Below are 20,335 nucleotides of genomic sequence, written 5' to 3'. Positions count from 1 at the left end.
AGGCAGCAAGTGAATATTTTGTCCTCTGAATTGATGTCTTAGAAGCAGGGAAAATGGGCAAGCGTAAGGATTTAAGAAGTTTGATAAGGGCCGAATTGTGATGGCTAGACGACTGGGTCAGAACATCTTCAAAACTGCAGCTCTTGTGGGGTGTTCCCGGTCTTCAGTGGTCAGTATCTATCAAAAGTGGTCCCAGGAAGGAACAGCGGTGAACCGGCGGTGAAGGCTGGCCCGTGTGGTCCGATCCAACAGATGAGCTACTGTAGCTCAGATTGCTCAAGAAGTTAATGCTGGTTCTGATAGAAAGGTGTCAGAATACACAGTTCGTCACAGTTTGTTGCGTATGGGGCTGCATAGCCGCAGATCAGTCAGGGTGCTCATGCTGATCCCTGAAAGCGTGAGCATCAGAACTGGACCACAGAGCAATGGAAGAAGGTGGCCTGGTCTAATGAATCATGTTTTCTTTTACATTACGTGGATGGCCGGGTGCGTCGCTTACCTGGGGAACACATGGCACCAGGATGCACTATGGGAAGAAGGCAAGCCGGCAGAAGCAATGTGATGCTTTGGGCAATGTTCTGCTTGGAAACCTTGGGTCCTGCCATCCATGTGGATGTTACTTTGACACCTACCTAAGCATTGTTGCAGACCATGTACAGCCTTTCATTGAAACAGTATTCCCTGGTGGCTGTGGCCTCTTTTAGCAGGATAATGCACCCTGACACAAAGCAAAAATTGTTTAGGAATGGTTTGAGGAGCTCAACAAGTTTGAGGTGTTGCCATGGCCTCCAAATTCCCAAGATCTCAATCCATACAAGCATCTGTGGGATGTTCTGAACAAACAAGTCCGATCCATGGAGGCTCCACCTCACAACTTACTGGACTTAAAAGATCTGCTGCTAACATCTTGGTGCCAGATACCACAGCACACCTTCAGGGGTCTAGTGGAGACCATGCCTCGATGGGTCAGGGCTGTTTTGGTAGCAAAAGGGGGACCAACACAATATTAGGGAGGTGGTCATAATGTTATGCCTGATTGGTGTTTTTTAAAAGGTCATATAAATGTCAAATCATGTATGGATCTGAAGCCTCTACATTCCCCTGAACAATGTGGAATGTGTTAACAGAGTGAACTGATAAGGTTTACATTCGTTTACCATGGGATCACTCCTGAGGGCACTGACCCACATGAAGTTCTGACCCCCATCCTCCTCATAACTGTGACACTAATTAACATGCATGTCTCGTGCAAAGCCTTTGGTTTGTACACCTCTCACTGTTACAAAAGTTTCTATAATAATAATATGTGGTATATTGAACTAATATTTTATCGACAGTCACATGAGTTATAATGTGTCGACCCAACATACAAAACAATGACAATACTCTGTCACAGGGCACATGTTTCAGTGTTACGTAACGGTCCAGGAGACCAGAGGAAATTAAAATGATCTGAATCTATGTGAAATATCCTCTCGCACTGTTGACACTCAGAAGCAGAGGAGATATCCTTATCAGATGTGCACTCTTATTTATTACTAGTCAGTATGTGCAAGAGAAACTGCATAAAATTGCATACAGAATTTCTTTACACACAGTGGAAACTGTATGCATTACAAAGTGAGTTCAACGTGAAAAATGAGACCAGGCTTTTAAAAGTGATCCTGAAAAATAGTTAATATACAAGCAATTTTAGTGAGTAGAAACATACATCTTTGTATAAACTCCAGCAATCTTTTTCTTTTTTAAAAACAGCAATGGTTAGTAGATATGGTGCATTGTCCCTTTCAAATCTACATAAAGGACAAATAAAGTCTGTGTTGCAAGCACATGACTGCTTGAATCTTTCTTCTAGTCACCTGACCACCATTGTGAGGGTGGAATTGTGACCTTCAGTGAGAGATTTTTCTAATTCTGTGTGTGTGAGCCTCTCTGCCTCCAGACTTTCAGTCATACGTCTGACCCCGACACCTTTTGACCTCTAACTCTCCTCCCCTTCAAATCCCAGAATCCTGTTTTTTTTTTCTGTTCAGCCGTGCGTTTTCCATAAATAACAAGTGGTGCAGAAGGACTGCCAGGAGTGATTTTTCTGCTTCATCTCTTATATTTAAGTGCACAACAAGCAGGATCACTGAGGAAAGATATGATTATTTCCAATACGTTAAAGAGACGTACTGTATCCTTTATTTTTCAACCTTTATCTACTTATCACAGTCACAGCTATGATCAGTTTTGTTTTTGTTTTCTCACCTTTGTTTAGTCTCCTTTTTCCTGAGTTCCTTTGATCTCTTTTTCCCGCCACTAATCAGTTGTCATGGACATTCATTTAACAATCACACCTGTCTGTATTTTGTTCATTATCTTTGTGTATTTAAGTCCCTCTGTATTTGTAACGAAGGCGGGACTCAGAGTGAGATCCATATGCAAAGCTTTATTAAATGTTGAGCGTGGTCGTACAGGCATGGGCAAACAGGGCAAACAGGAACATCAGAGACAGGCAGGAACATAGTCAGAGAACAGGCAGTGGTCAAAAGGCAGGCAGCTATCAATCACCGGACAGTAGAACCAGACAGGGATCAGAAACAGGAACCGGAACAGAGAGGATAAACAGGACAAACTCTTGGAAATGTTACACTGGGAAAACAAGACCTAGCAATGAGGTGATGTGTGTAAGAGTCTTTTATAGTCCTGGTAATGAGCTGCAGCTGGGTGTTGTGATTAGTGATTAGTGTGAAGTGTGTGCAGGTGAGTGGCAGAGAGGATGATGGGAGATGTAGTCCGGGAACTGACAGGAACAGACGGTAATCATAACATAACGCCCCCTCCCGGAAGGCGCGTCCTCGCGGCGTAAAAGGAACAGCTAGGGAGGGAGGGTGGGTGCATTGGAGACCTGCATGCAGACAGGAACGGGGTCCCCAATGCAGGTCCAGGAGCCTCGGGCAGCCACGGCGGGTCAGGAGCCTCGGGCAGCCACGGCGGGTCAGGTGTTACAGGCAGCCACGGCGAGTCCGGAGGGTCGGAAAGCCACGGCGGGTCAGGAGCCTCGGGCAGCCACGGCGGGTCAGGAGCCTCGGGCAGCCACGGCGGGTCAGGAGCCTCGGGCAGCCACGGCGGGTCAGGAGCCTCGGGCAGCCACGGCGGGTCAGGTGTTACAGGCAGCCACGGCGAGTCCGGAGGGTCGGAAAGCCACGGCGGTTCAGGAGCCTCGGGCAGCCAAGGCGGGTCAGGAGCCTCGGGCAGCCAAGGCGGGTCAGAAGCCTCGGGCAGCCAAGGCGGGTCAGAAGCCTCGGGCAGCCAAGGCGGGTCAGGTGTTACAGGCAGCCATGGCGAGTCTGGAGGGTCGGAAAGCCACGGTGGGTCAGATGGCTTGGGCGGCCACGGCAGGTAAGGTGGCCTGGGTGGCCACGGCAGGTCGGGTGGCTTGGGCGGCCACGGCAGGTCGGGTGGCTTGAGCCACCACGGCAGGTCAGGCGGCTTGGGCAACCACGCAGGTCAGGCGGCTTGGGTAACCACGGCAGGTAAGGCGGCTTTGGTAACCACGGCAGGTAAGGCGGCTTGGGCAACCACGGCAGGTAAGGCGGCTTGAGCAACCACGGCAGGTCGGGTGGCTTGAGCAACCACGGCAGGTCGGGTGGCTTGAGCAACCACGGCAGGTCGGGTGGCTTGAGCAACCACGGCAGGTCGGGTGGCTTGAGCAACCACGGCAGGTCGGGCGGCTTGAGCAACCACGGCAGGTCGGGCGGCTTGAGCAACCACGGCAGGTCGGGCGGCTTGGGTAACCACGGCAGGTCAGGCGGCTTGGGTAACCACGGCGGGTCAGGGTCCATAAACGGCCAGAATAGTTCAAAGGCCGATGACGGCAGTGGCCGAGCAGGGTCCCCACCCACAAGCTCCCCACCCCTAGGTATACTGCCCCCCCAAAAAAAATTTCTTGGGGAAATCAACGGAGGCATTGGCGGGTTCATGGGCAAGGAGCTCGGGTGGCGCCAGCAGGGCAGATGGCCTGAGCGGCAGCGGCAGGACAAATGGCCTGGGCGGTGGTGGCAGGGCCGACCAAGGGTGCTCCATGGCCGTGTCAGGGAGAACGGGCAGCTCGGTGACGGCCTCCGTGGCCGTGTCAGGGAGAGCGGGCAGCTCGGTGACGGCCTCCGTGGCCGTGTCAGGGAGAGCGGACAGCTCCAAGACGGCAGGGGGCTCGGGCTGCTCCGGGACGGCAGCGGGCTCGGGCTGGCAGACTGGTCCATGGTCAAACGAGCCTGAGTGCATTCTCCAGGCCCGCAAAACAGCCAGAACATAGAACGCGAACACAGTCCTTCTGGCCATGATGGGACTGACAGGAAGCGCATGCGGGACTGGAGCAGACTCACTGGCTGGAGCGGATTCTGGAGCGGACTTACTGGCTGGAGCGGGCTCGGGAACGGATTCACTGGCTGGAACGGGCTCTGGAGCGGACCCAACGGCTGGAACGACCCCTTTGTTCACTGACACTGTAGGGGCAGCCATCTTGCCCGTGGGCACTGGCGAAACGGCCATCTTGTCCAATGCATCCAGAGAGCTGGAGTACGATGCGTCCGGCGAGCTTGAGTACGATGCGTCCGGCGAGCTTGAGTACGATGCGTCCGGCGAGCTTGAGTACGATGCGTCCGGCGAGCTTGAGTACGATGCGTCCGGCGAGCTTGAGTACGATGCATCCGGCGAGCTTGAGTACGATGCGTCCGGCGAGCTTGAGTACGATGCGTCCGGCGAGCTTGAGAGCGAAGCGGCCGGCGGGCTTGAGAGCGAAGCGGCCGGCGGGCTTGAGAGCGAAGCAGCCAGCGGAGGCTTAGGAATGCCAGCCGCTCGGGCTGAAGTCAGCGGTAGATCAGCCACACTGGAACGCAACCCCCTCCGCTCCCTGACTGATCTAGAGACGTGACGTGATTCTGGGCGATCAGCGGAGAAGTGACGTTGCTCTGGGCGATCAGCGGAGACTTGCCGTTGCTCTGAGCGATCAGCGGAGACTTGCCATTGCTCTGAGCGATCAGCGGAGATATGGACTGGTGTTGTTGTTGTGCTAGCCGCCATCTTGTGAGTGTTGTCTTTAGCGACCGCCATTACGTGATTCTCCTTGGTGTTGCATGTCTCTGCGATACCCACGGTAAAAGGTGAACCAACAGTGAGCAGGGCAAAGTTCTGAATTTCCACGAACGACTCTCGGGGACCCTCGGTGAGTAAATTGTTCTTTAGTGGTTCGTTTAATCCATAAACAAAGAAGTCAATAAGGGCACAGTCCGGCAGATCAGAAAAAGGAGCAATGTCCAGGAATCTCTGAATATGTGCCTCCAGGGTGCAGTTACCTTAACGAAGGCTGACAAGGTGCATTGCAGGATCCATGCTGGGACTAGGGCGCCCAACAAAGCTGCTGGATCTTGGTGTGGCTAGGTCTTCTGTAACGAAGGCGGGACTCAGAGTGAGATCCATATGCAAAGCTTTATTAAATGTTGAGCGTGGTCGTACAGGCATGGTCAAACAGGGCAAACAGGAACATCAGAGACAGGCAGGAACATAGTCAGAGAACAGGCAGTGGTCAAAAGGCAGGCAGTTATCAATCACCGAACAGTAGAACCAGACAGGGATCAGAAACAGGAACCGGAACAGACAGGATAAACAGGACAAATGCTTGGAAATGTTACACTGGGAAAACAAGACCTAGCAATGAGGTGATGTGTGTAAGAGTCTTTTATAGTCCTGGTAATGAGCTGCAGCTGGGTGTTGTGATTAGTGATTAGTGTGAAGCGTGTGCAGGTGAGTGGCAGAGAGGATGATGGGAGATGTAGTCCGGGAACTGACAGGAACAGACGGTAATCATAACAGTATTGTTGTATGTTACACACTGTTACGTTGCCTTCATACCTGAGGATTACCTGAGTTTGTTTTACTTAATAAACACTTTTGTTTTGGAACCTTTTTGCATCTTTACCATCGGAAACAACATTACAATCTTGTAGTTTTGCACCAAAAACAGACATAATTTAGCATTACATGACCATTTTGCACCCTCTTTCTGACCCTTAAAAGTAAACAGCTGTACTTTTAAGACTTCTTTATGTAAAATAATAGATATGATTAGCTAACTTCTGAATACCGGCATAGTTCACGCTTTCATTGGACAAGGACTGCCCAGAAGACATCTGACTGACATGTAAAGCAACCAATCACAATTCGCTTTGTTCTGCATCATGCTTAGGGGCGTGAAAATGTAAAGTCGATGTCCCTACAATAACAGACCGGCGTGTAAAACTCTTGGACATATTTTAAAGAGTCTAAAGGCCTTTGCACACTGAGTCCGAAATTTTTGTTTGCGTTTTTTCATATTCGTGATCCTAAAAATTAATCACCCACAGAGACCTTGCACACTGAGTCCGATGCATATTAATGAATCCGTTGCGAAAAAAATCCTAAAACAAAATGTAGTCTTCAAGCAGTGAGCATGATTTAGTTGTCCTCTCTTCTTAAAAAGAGAAAAAGAAAGAGGAAATATTGGGTCCATCCAATCCTGAGATTGCGTAAAGAGGAAGGAGAGTTCTACCTCATCAAGGAGCTGCGTGATTATCCCGAGCGATATAAAGTTTACTTCAGGATGTCGGTAGCTAAGTTTGATGCTTTGCTAGCGATACTGGCACAATCTGTCTTTATATTCTGTCTCTTTGTATTCCATACTTTGTTTGGATCAACTTGTCAGATGTTTGGGATTTTGGCGTTCGCTTGTATGGTGGCTCTGAATTGTCAAAACGTCTCACAAAATGTGTGCCATGGATGCGAAAAACACAGAAAATCGAACCAGATCCTAATTTTTTTATAACGGACGAAAGTTTCGAAGGCAATGTGTAAACGTGATTGACACAACGTGAGGTCATATTTATTTTTTAATGTGCTAAAATTTCGGACATTGTTCATTTTGGCCTCAGTGTTCAAAGACCTTAAGGCATGAACTTTAAAGGTGCCATCGAACGTTTTTTTAGAAGATGTAATATAAGTCTAAGGTGTCCCCTGAATGTGTCTGTGAAGTTTCAGCTCAAAATACCCCATAGATTTTTTTTTTATTAATTTTTTTAACTGCCTATTTAGGGGCATCATTAGAAATGCGCCGATTCAGGTTGCGGCCCCTTTAAATGCTCACGCTCCCCGCCCACGGAGCTCGCGCTTGCCTTAAACAACATAAACAAAGTTCACACAGCTAATATAACTCTCAAATGGATCTTTACAAAGTGTTTGTCATGCATACTGCATGTATGCGTCGGATTATGTGAGTATTGTATTTATTTGGATGTTTACATTTGATTCTGAATGAGTTTGAGGCTGTGCTCCGTGGCTAACGGCTAATGCTACACTGTTGGAGAGATTTACAAAGAATGAAGTTGTGTTTATGAATTATACAGACTGCAAGTGTTGAAAATAGTGACGCTCTTGTCTCCGTGAATACAGTAAGAAACGATGGTAACTTTAACCACATTTAACAGTATATTAGCAACATGCTAACGAAACATTTAGAAAGACAATTTACAAATATCACTAAAAATATCATGTTATCATGGATCATGTCAGTTATTATTGCTCCATCTGCCATTTTTCGCTGTAGTTCTTGCTTGCTTACCTAGTCTGTTGATTCAACTGTGCACATCCAGATGTCCTGCCCTTTTGTAATGCCTTGAACATGACCTGGCATATGCAAATATTGGGGGCGTATATATTAATGATCCTGACTGTTACGTAAACATGTTGAGATTCGCCTGTTCTTCGGAGGTCTTTTAAACAAATTAGATTTATATAATAAGGAGGAAACAATGGAGTTTGAGACTCACTGTATGTCATTTCCATGTACTGAACTCTTGTTATTTAACTATGCCAATATAAATTCAATTTTTAATTCTAGGGCACCTTTAAATACTTCACGTATCCAGCGTTTAGATGATCCTGATTCATTGTCACGACTGTACAGCTTTCAGTAACACTTTTACAGTGTCCTTGTTACACATATTAAATGTAGTTACTATAGTAATAACTATAAATTATGCATGCGACTAACCATAAACCAAACCCTAACCCTAACCCTATAGTAATTACATGTATAGTTAATTGTTAATACTCAGTACTTAAATATATAATTACACTGCAACACGGACACCTTAATATAAAGTGTAACAAAGATTTCTTCTTCCATGAGGGGGTTTCGCGTCATGACGGTTTTGTTTCCAGCGGACTTTTAAAGAATGCGACACACACATCTCCCGGAAATCATGCAGAATTCAATCAATTGGATGGCTAACAGTGGCATGATGTCTGAGGCTGAGACTAGTGTGAAATCACAGCCATGATGATTTCATGAGTATGTCAATTTGAGTTTCACATTAGCATGTTGCTAAGCTAACTAGATAGACTAAAGTCTATAGCACAAACAAATGTTGTTTAAAATAGTCAATTTAAATTATTAAATTAAAATATTTGGTAACACTTTACAGTAAGGTTAGATATTTAGGTTTAGGGTTAGGGATAGGGTTAGGACTAACACATTCCAGAGGGTAAAATCACATTCTGGGGGGTAAATTAGCTTTTTGGCGGGATTCCCCTGCTAAAATTTGCATTCCAGGGGCTAAAGATCATGTTATTTGGGGTCACTTTAACCAACGGACATGAAAGACAAGCCACAGCAACAGTGTTAAAGTAGCCCAATTCCATGGGAAAACCCTAAAATCAGATGGAAATGATAGGTAAATAATACTGATGTAGAAGAACCTAACCCTGGTTGTAAACCTAAACTTGATCAAATGTAAACTCTACCCTCAAATTTGACTGGTTGATTGGAATGTTGTTCCAGGATCAACAAAGATGCACATCCAGGAACATGCTGTACTTGATGAAATCCTTATCGCCCCCATCTGCACTGCTCAAAACTTCTATGGTCTCGGTGTCAGGAAACACATGTGATTTTACACCCAAGTGTTTGCTGTGATATACATCATGGAGAACATGGGGTTCTGTGTGCACTTGTGTGCGAATGAGCCTGCATTACCAGAGAAAACAGACCCTCTACTCCATCCTGATATCAGCTGCACAAAAGGCTTCTGTATTAGAGTCGTGACCACAGAGACGTCTGTGATATAAAGAAATGAGATGAGATCGGAAATTGGCCATGATGAAAATATTGAACACTGTGGTAACAAATGATTTTATTTTTGAACCAGAGAGAAATTACTGATGATTTGCCTGTTGCCAAGAGACTAAAGCAACAGAGTTAATTCTCTCAGGTAAACACACACGGACACACAATGTCAATAACAGGTCTGGTAGGCAACACGGCAAATATATAAAATATTCAGTAAGATTTTTTTTTTTTTAAATTAAGGAAAGGGTTAGTTCACCCAAAAATGAAAATTCTGTCATCAATTACTCACCGTCATGTCGTTCCACACCCGTAAGACCTTCATTCATCTTCAGAACACAAATGAAGATCTTTTTGATGAAATCTGAGAGATTTCTGTCCCTCCATTGACAGCTATGCAACTGAAACTTTGATGCTTCAAAAAGTTCATAAAGTGATTGTAAAACTAATCCATATGAATTGAGTCGTTTAGTCAAAATTTTCTGTAGAGACATGATCACTTTATATGATGAACATATTTATGTGTGTTTATATGTGAATAAAAGCCTAAATTCAATCTGTTCATCATATAAAGCAATCATCTGTGTTCAGAAAATTTGGACTAAACCATTCAATTCATATGGATAAGTTTTACAATCTCTTTATGAACTTTTTGAATCGTCAAATATATAGTTGCGTAGCTGTCTATGGAGGGACAGAAAGCTCTCAGATTTCATCAAAAAATATCTTTATTTGTGTTCCAATTCCAAAGATGATCAAAAATCTTACAGGTTTGGAACGACAAAAGGGTAATTAAAGGGATAGGTCACCCAAAAATCTCCAACATTTCATAAAAAATATGGAAAATCAAGCTTCAGTAGATCTGACTCATCTGTCAAGCATCACACTGGTCAATCGACTAGGTGCTATACTGTTGTTGACAGACGACACACTGTCCTTTCACATGAGGCCTGCAGTCAGAAGGAGGTTAGTCAGTGTATACATGTTATATTTAACGGTAAAGTATGAGGATTCCCTACTGAGTAGGGTAGTGTGTCAGCTACTCGAGTTATTATGCAAACACTTTGACACAACTTGAGTCCCATAACTTAAAGGGTTAGTTCACCCAAAAATGAAATTTCTGTCATTAATTACTCACCCTCATGTTGTTACACATCCGTAAGACCTTCATTCATCTTTGGAACACAAATTAAGATATTTTGATGAAGTCCGTCCGAGAGTTTAGTAAAAAGTAGTTAAAATAGTTAACGTGACTATAGTGGTTAAATCTTAATGTTATGAAGCGACGAGAATACTTTTTGTGCACAAAAATAACGACTTTATTCAACAATTTTTCTTCTTCCATATCAGTTGACACAGTGCTGCGTTTCCGTGTTCACGTCAGAACGCTGGCCAATACTGAGCCGCCATTCGGACGTAGAACCTGGAAGCGCTGCAACAAAAATAGCATAGCAGAATGACAAGGGAGAGATGAATTTGTTGAATAAAATCGTTTTTTGTTTTGTTTTTGAGCACAATAAGTACTCTTGTCGCTTCATAACATTAAAGTTGAACCACTGCAGTCACATTGATTATTTTAATAATGTTTTTCTGGACATTGAATGTGGTAATTTCGTTGGTTTCAATAGAGGGCAATGGATTTTCAAAGGACTTTCAATGGATTTCATCAAAATATCTTAATTTGTGTTCCGAAGATGAACGAAGGCCTTACAGGTGTGGAACGACATGAGGGTGAGTAATTAATGACAGAATTTATTTTTTAGGCACTTTTATGGTGCTTGTAAAAACAGAAACTGATTCGTTGTAATGTTATGTCAAATATATATATATATATATATATATATATATATATATATGGGTGATTCTTCAATTGGGGGCTATTTTGCCATCTTCCATTTTGATGAATGAAATTTGTTTGAATTTTGTTAGAATTATGTCATGACAATGTTTACATGCTTTGATGTAAAGATATAATAATGGCCACGACTGAGCTTAAATATAATTTGAGTATTTTATATCTATTTGCCAACTGGCACTGCAAAACGTCATTACCATCACAACATCAAAAAGTATCATAATGCAAAGAATGTATCAACGAGATCATTTAAACTCATTTATCTTGTAAACATTGTTAACCTTCAACAATACGTATAAAAAACAAAATGTTTCCATTCAGTGAATTACATATATTTTCTTGTTCTTACCATCAAAATGTGTTTTTCTGTGTTCATCAAAGCACACTTTTGTTTAATTTCTGGAAAAATTAATTTGAGATGTTTTTCTTTGAATAGGTGGATGAGTATTTCATTAGGCTTTTCATGTAGCACCTCAAGATTGAACATAAAACAGTTTTAAAGGTATGTTTTCTGTAAATTAAGCAACGTGGTGGTAATGACATACTGTTCTGGTAATGACATAGTGTTTTGGTAATGACATAAATGAAAAGTGCACTGATACATAAAGCAAATTTAAAGGATTAAATAATGACTTCTGGTGAGTGTTGTTGAAAGAAATGGACAGATGTGAGGAGATATATATAAATATGACACAACCATCAACTTGAACATGTTTATTTCAATCATGAAGAAACCATACAATATTTTCTAGAGAATCAGTTGTCACAATGGGATAAAACAGCATAAAAATATCCTTCAGAAACATTTCATAACTATGACTATTAGGTGAAATCAAGTTTTTAACATAAAAGTTTAACATAAAAGTTTTTAACAGAAAACAAAAGTTTTCAAACTCATAAAAGTTGCATTGAGTTAAAACTAACAATGCATACACTGTGTGCAGAATTATTAGGCAAGTTGATTTTCTGATCATATTTTTTTTCCAGGCACATTTTACAAATTCCAATCCACATCAATCTTAATAACTACTATTAATATTGTTTTTAATCATTTATAAGCGATATATAATTGTTCATGAAGGCTGGAAATGAAAAATGCCTTGTATTCAGGTGTGCAGAATTATTAGGCAGGTTTTCTTTTACAGATAAAATGATAAGATTTAACTCAGACTGAAAAGTCAAAAATTATTAAATACTCATGCAGAAGGACAAAATACTAATTTAATACTAGAAAATTGCAAAGTTAAAGCATGACCATTGGACAGTGAAATGCTCATTGGGTCAGCGGGGTCATACAAAAACAGCTGGAGAAGCAAAGACACGTTAACTGCAAAATAATGAAGAATTAAGGTGAAGAATTAAGTGTGAAACCATCAGGAACCCTTTAGTCTCCAGCGCCACCATTTCCCAGTACTGAAACCTACCTGGAGTCTTCAGAAGTGTGAGGTGTCAGGATCTCATAGACTTACATTAGCTAAAAGAATCCTAAAAAATGACCTGCTCTTAATAAGAATCACAAGCTGAAGTGTTGTGAAATACATACCAGCAGGACCAGCGCCACATCCTCTTGTACCACTTTGTGAAGAATTTATCTTCCAGAATCTGGCAGTAAGTTTTGGAAGATCATTTAGTCCATCTCTGCAAGATGGACATTTCAGGATAAGAGATGGACTAAAAGTGAACTCCCACACCTTACTGCCAGATTCTGGAAGATAAATTCTTCAAACAGTGGTACAAGAGGATGTGGTGCTGGTCCTTCAGGAGTCACTCTCAAGCTGTCTGTCTATAAGGCCTATAAAAACCCAGTCTTCATGTACTTTATTACACTTCAGCTTGTGATTCTTATTAAGAGCGGGTCATTTTTTAGGATTCTTTAGCTAATCTAAGTCTCTGAGATCCTGACACCTTGCACTTCTGGAGACTCCAGGTAGGTTGCAGTTCTGGAAAATGGTGCCGCTGGAGACTAAAGGGTTCCTGATGGTTTCAAACTTAATTCTTCACCTTAATTCTTAATTATTTTGAAGTTAACATGTGTCTTTTCTTTTCCAGCTGTTTTTGTATGACCCTCTCTTTTTGGCTCATTTTGCCTGTAAAAAGAAAACCTGCCTAATAATTCTGCACACCTGAATATAAGGCATTTTTCATTTCCAGCCTTCATGAACAATTATATATCACTTATAAATTATTAAAAACAATATTAATAGTAGTTCTTAAGATTGATGTGGATTGGAATTGGTAAAATGTGCTTGGGAAAAAAATATGATCAGAAAATCAACTTGCCTAATAATTCTGCACACAGTGTATAATGAAATGTGTTTGCTTTCAAACATGTATTTTACAGGATCTTCCTTAAATTTTTTTCCTTAATCTCTAGACCTTTTAGCTGATTTCTTGGGAGCCATTCTAGTTAAAAAATAAGAAAAAATAGTTTTAGGAAGTAAGGCATCTCATTTAAGTTTCATTGTAAAAATAACACTATTATGCTTCTTTAACTTAATTTATAAACACATAATATGATATAGATAGTGACACAGAACATGTCATTACCACCATCACTTGTCATTACCATCACAACAAGTTGTGTGTTGGTAATGACGTGTTGCGGTAATGACATTTTTTTTGTTTTTCAGGAAAAAAAGATGCTAGGTCATGGATTTGCTAACATCACTCAACAGCTAGTACAAAAAGAACTTTAAATACACATAAATCATGTGAATATATACATATATTTATCAAAATATTGCCGCTACAGCATTAATGGTAATGACGCTGAATAAGTCTACTCCATGATCAGAAGGAATTCATGATTAAATTACTTACTTTTTCAGACATCAAATGTCACTGTTCTTCCATGGCTGACATGTGCTCCCCTGCTGGTCTTCATTTCCATGGTTACGGCATAAACAAGTCTTACCCCCAAAAAAATCCTTGTTGTAATCATAGACTGTCGCGGTAATGACAGTATTGTTGTGGACAATACTAAATTGTTAAAAATATTCACAAATTGCACAGATATGAACCCAAATTATGCATCAAGTGCCTTTTTAAGTTACTGTTTAAACATATATTGTGATTTTTTAATGAACTGATAACATTTTATCACATTTTCAGAGCAGACAAGTTTTAAAGTCTGGGTTGGGGACAAGGCTTGAGTAGCCAAATATTAGTGATGAAAACATTTTTAAACATGGAAATCATACTGATTTTTGTGTATAACATTTTTTGGTGGTGCAATAAATATTATTTGACATAACTAAACTATTTATTTTATAATATATTATTTTTAACATGAATGTATAATCTGGGGACATAAAAGTTCCCCTAATTGAAGAATCACCCATATATATATATATATATATATATATATATATATATTTTTTTTTTTTTTTTTTTAATCTAATTTTCTAAAAGTAAAGAGTAGAATATGTAGAATTTAACTAAATAACTTTTATACGTTCTACAAAAAAAGTTTTATAAACTGTGAAATCAAACGACCAGCTGGGCCTCACTGACAAATAAACTTCATACAACTGGTATTGTGCGTAGAAAAGGTTCTCAAACAAAATGTTCGCGGGATTCACAACTACACCAGTACGCATATGAACATAAATTGATTCTAATTTTACCTCGTTGAATCCGAATCCAAATGGGAGAGTCAGTCAGTGGTCGCAATTCAATTTCCATATAACGCGCCTAAATCATAAAGACTTCTTACACCACTCAGAGCATGCGCAGAATGGCAAAAAAAAAAAAAAAAAAAAAAAAATGGCATTCTGAAAACTCGTTTAAAGGCTTACACAGCCAACTGAATTATTTACTGTACTTTAATGGCTGAATTAGTGTCCTTCACGCTTTACTGAAGCGATTAATCTGATAAACAATTAATACTAGTGTGAATCTCGAATAAAACAGCAAATAAAAGAGGAAGTCAAATGACATTGGCTAATCTTTCCCTCGCAACTCACATGACATGAAAGCTTTCCTTTAGGCCACAGCAGCTGATGCGAGACAAGAGCTATTACGGATACCCTTAACAGGGAAAAATGGCTTGTTTCTCGGAGTCCAACTTGCACGAGCCCATTTTTAGGAGTCACGAGCTACAAGAATTCATGGCAGAGAATGTTTTCTTGAGGGAATTCATTCTTGTAGACAACCAGTCACAAGTCACGTTTAATAATATTTTATAGCAACAACAAAAACTTCCATCCAGACTCTAAAAATCCTTGTATCTGTGGAATTCTCCTTGCATAATAATCAAAAAGTATTTTTTTATTATTAAAATATGATTTTAATGATGTGAAAATTATTTAATTATACATGTACTATATAATAAATGACATTATAAATTTTATTTATAAAATTTCGAAATATTGTATTGTAGGTTGTTTTTATAAATACGCCTATATTATTAACGTAGTAATATATTAACTTTATATATGTGCTGCTATATCAGTGATAAAAAAACCACAAGTACTCAAGTTTTGAATGCATTCATGTTTTATTTCTCTGAATACTCAACAATGTTCAAAAAATTACTTCAGAGCATGAACTGTTTAATGTCTAAAAAAAATTGTACAGTAGACGTATAACCATGGCATTAAAAGAAAATGAACTATGAACTTCTCAATAGGATCTCTTCGTAGTTGTGTTTCACATCACAGAGAAGACAGGACAGAATACTTACAATCATTAACAGAGTTCAGGTACAACAAGCAGTGTAATTGACTGATCAGAGATCAGCTGAACACAGCATCTACAGATCACACAAGAAAACAGTCTTTCTAGCTTCAAAGTGAAGTGACGAAAGACTGAGTCTGCCCTTATGTAAAAGGGTTTGCATGCCTGTGTGACACAAAGATGATTGTTCATGTTTGTGGCATGAATGTTAGTTATACATGTCAGTTTGTAAATGCAAAAATATGGAGTTTTTAAAGATTTAAAGGGATAATTCACACAAAAATGAAAATTCTGTCATCATTTCTTTGTTCTGCTGTACACAAAGGAAGATATTTGGAAGAATGTTTGTAACTAAGCAAATCTCGCCCCCCATTGACTTCCATAATAGGAAAAAAAAATACTATGGTAGTCAATGGGGGGCGAGATCTGCTTAGTTACAAACATTTGTCAAAATACCTTCCTTTGTGTTCTGCAGAACAAAGAAATTTATACAGGTTTGGAGTAAATGATGACAGAATATACATTTTTGAGTGAACTATCCCTTTAATTTTTATTCTGATAACGTAAACATACATATAAGAATCGGTCATAACTTTAAGATGTTTTTCTTTATTTAAAGTTAAAAAAAATGAAATGCCAACAAATGTAATTAATCATTTGTCACAAAAAGTGTGAAATGTAGTGACAGTCGACGTCACTGTGATGCAATTTCTATGTCAGGTCAAAGGAGGCAGATGTGAGTACAGGGCAGACTCAGGGTACGTTTACACGACAACCAGTGGCGTAGCATCTGGGTATGCACATGCTCATACGCACTGAGGGGGACGACCCACACCAACCCCCACCCGCATACAGATTACAACATTGTCAAAACAATCTCTGTTCACATGGATCCACGAAAACGACTAAAAACGCTATATTCTGCTGCCTGGCCAGTAGATGGCGTTTACTTAAAGTAAAGAAACACTACACGCCTACTGAACACGTATAACGCATGTGCATGACGTCACCGTTTCGACAAATGCGTTTTTTTAGTTTAAACAGAGACGATAACAGTTTTCAAAAACTTGCACTTTGAGGCCTGTTTTCAAAACTTTTCATTTTCAGGCCCCCAAAACGCAGTTATCGTGTAAATGAATGGCCAAAACGCATAAAAAGTTGGTTTTAGTTGAAAAGGGTGTCGTGTAAACGCCCACTCAGTTATTTTTGTAAACTAATGCACCAATGGAAACTAAACCAAGCCAGCAGTTAAAAACATTTATAGATTTACACACAAAAAAAAACTAGTAAAAAAAAGACAAAAAACAAATATATATATATATATTAAAAAAATCATTCTGAAGGAAGAAGGAAAAAAATATCAGTAACAATTCTTATTATTAGAGCACTAACTGAATGACCCTACAAATAAATAAACACATATAAGTAAATTTCTACATAACTATTTAAATTAGATAAATTGGTCTTATTGGCTGGAGTGTTAGTCATACTGCTGTAATTCTCTAAATAATGCAAAGCTTCATTATCTAAACACCAACTAAAATCATAACAGCATTAAAGAAAAGCATCTCAGCTCTATTAAGTCCTTCTAAGCAGAAGCCTATGTTTCTGTATTCATAATAACCAAAGGACAACTTCCATTTTGTCCTAAAATAACATCTCCTGCAACACCCAAAGTATTTCTCTCACTTATAACGGAAAATGTGCATTTTCACACATACAGCAAATTTGGTCCAGTATAGGAACAAATAACCATTTAACCAAAGCTAACCCAAAAAACACTGCATCCAAGTGCAGCCACCTAAAACTGAAACACATTGTCGCATTTTACAGCAAAATCAGATTTTTTCAGTCCGCAAACTGATGAGGCACTAAAATCTCTTCGGTAAGGGGATTTTTAAAGATACCTTGACGGTACAACAAAGAGACGCAAAAGCCAACCGGCCATATGTAGTACAACAGCAACAAACTGTTTTAAATAATTATGACAATGGACATATTTTTCTTGAAAAATTCGCAACTATCAAGCTAATTGCCAAAATACAAGGAGAATGAAATAAAATAGGTGGTCCAGTGTTAAGTACTTCACGTATATATGTGGCTATCTGTTTGACAGACGCAGAAAAAAGGTGCTAAATATTAAAAAATGTAATTGAAAGAAATAAGTCAAACAGCATCTCATCTTTTGTGCTTCATAAAATCATAATTAGGCATAAAAATATACAGCCAGATCTAGGAGTGTGATGTACTGTATGTTCACTGAGGTACGCAGAAAGGCTATCGGCATTCTGATTCTGAATTTATGAATACTGTATGTCAGTGCCTTCCATAATAATAATAATAAACAATTGGATACGTCCAATTAGAGGACCATGACCCAAAAAAACGGAGATTCCTTGAAATTCTTAGTAGCACTTAAAAAAAAACCACAAAGCTATCAAAAATAAATCTGTCGGAGTATAAAGTCATTTCAAGTTAATCTCAAAAAATTATACATTTCTACACCGGCAGAAAAGGCACAGCAAACTGGTCAAATCTGCTGTAGAAAAGGAAATGATTGTAGATGTAATAGAACATATTGTAATCCAAGAAGCAAATTTGTCAGTCAGGTGGGGATGATGGTTCTGGTTGCTGAGAGAGACAATAGCGCCTCCCCACAAGCATTTTCGGTACGCACTTTTCCTCACGTACAGTTTGAAACAAAAGCTGAAAACAAGATACAAGAAGCTTACGATCATACTACTGCAGGCCCTAAAATAAAGGGATGACCAAACCAAACCACTCACAGTGGTTATAGGACACATATCTCCAATGGTTTAAAAAATATATATAAAATCCTGACTGAAAACTTGGAACTCAAACATAAAGACTGAAATGTATACAGTATAATACATTTGATTGAGGAAGGACTGACAAAATCTACATCTCAAATGAAATGCTCCAGTGACCCCTGATGCTGTTGTTTCGCATGTGGTAATTAATATAGATTTCGCCTGTGGCAGCAGGATATGACTTTTTTCTGGCTCACGCAAAGAGAGGTGAGGCAGTCGAGGAATACAGTAAGGGAGACTGAGGTGGATAAGAGGAGACTTTGTGCGCGGAAGAGGCATCTGTCGATCCGTATGGTCTTCAGGACTCCTGAGGAACCACTTCCATCAGTTTCTGGAATGTCGCTGTGGTAGTGACTGGACAGAAAAAATAAACATATATTATATATATATAATATATAACAACCACAGCGACAGATGAAAGGATTCAATGGAATCAATTCAATGGAAAGGATTCCGGAAGAGAAGACAGTAGTTTTTGTTATTTTTGGACCAAAATGTATTTTCGATGCTTCAAAAACTTCTAACTAACCCACTGATGTCACATGGACTACTTTGATGATGTTTTTATTACCTTTCTGGACATGGACAGTATACCGTAGATACATTTTCAAGGGACAGAAAGCTCTCTGACTAAATCTAAAATATCTTAAATTGTGTTCTGAAGATGAATGGAGGTCTTACGGGTGTGGAACGACATGAGGGCGAGTCATTAATGACATAATTTTCATATTTGGGTGAACTAACCCTTTAAGCAGCACAACTGTTTTAACATTGATAATAACAAGAATTGTTTCTTGAGCAGCAAATCAGCATATTAAAATGATTTCTGAAGGATCATGTTATTTTAAAATTCACAATATTACTGTTTTATTATGTCTTCCTGTAGTCAAAGTTCAATTTATCCCTTAAAACTCATCTTTGATCACCAAAATGACATATTTAAATGTTTTTTTCTTGTGAAAATAATGTCTTCATTCCTTAATATTGCTTGAATGGAACTCTACACCCTTGCATCATTCAGCATATGCGGAACCATGAATATGCAAATTAGCCCCGCCTCCACTCAATCGCTCGAGCTTAGAATACCTGATCCACTTGATCAACTTTACTATAGTAAACGTTGCACAATGGCAAGTGGAAATACAGCAATCTGTCACGATCATGGTCACAACACATTAAAGAGCCACAAAACGTTTTTTATTGTTTGAATTTTTTTAATAACTACACAGTTTGAAAGCTGGGACTTTGTTTAATATCATAAGTAACCTGCTCTGTCTTGTCTGTCGATGTGTTGTCAGTTTCCTCTTTGCTCCGCAATGTATTTTCCACTCTGTGTGGCGTGACAGCGCCACGGCTTGTCGGACAAAGCAACAGTAACTAAGGGGGGCGGGTCTTTGCGAAACGTCAATTAGTTTACAACAATGATGGCTGATGAAGAACTGAGATGTGTAGATTCCGCCATCGCATCCGTTATAGAAGATCTCGACAGAGCATTAATTTTAAAAAAGGAACAGAGGACCGCGATCAAGGCATTTGTCGATGGGAAAGATGTCTGCCGTCCTTCCTACGGGATTCGGCAAAAGTTTGATTTATCAGCTGGCCCCGATGGTCGCTAAGAAGAGTTCTGTTGACAACTATGCGTCGCTCAACATACGTCACTTACTCTGTAGCTCTGATTGGTTGTAGGTCTATCCAATTGAGGTCTTTCCTGGATCGGTTGAAATACGCCCCCAATAATCAAAGCCCAATGGAGCGGTATCTGACTCATATTCGAACTAGAATTGAGTATGACCAAGTCAGGCATTGCTAGTGCCACGCTCTAACCACTGAGCT

At 40.1% G+C, this 20,335-nt stretch overlaps 1 protein-coding gene across 1 annotated transcript in view; it reads right to left on the bottom strand.

Annotated features, from left to right (window-relative positions):
- Positions 1–16,131: 16,131 nt before the first annotated feature.
- Positions 16,132–20,335, bottom strand: part of slc7a5 (solute carrier family 7 member 5) — a 29,362-nt gene continuing 25,158 nt past the window's right edge. Inside the window, exon 10 of the mRNA XM_067379090.1 lies at positions 16,132–18,856. Within this exon, the coding sequence (XP_067235191.1) occupies positions 18,801–18,856 (56 nt within the window). The 3' untranslated portion in view covers positions 16,132–18,800. The remainder of the gene's footprint in view (positions 18,857–20,335) is intronic.

Source organism: Chanodichthys erythropterus, chromosome 24 (assembly GCF_024489055.1).
Source record: "Chanodichthys erythropterus isolate Z2021 chromosome 24, ASM2448905v1, whole genome shotgun sequence".
Lineage (NCBI taxonomy): Eukaryota > Metazoa > Chordata > Actinopteri > Cypriniformes > Xenocyprididae > Chanodichthys > Chanodichthys erythropterus.
This window is presented reverse-complemented; position numbering and strand designations above follow the sequence as displayed.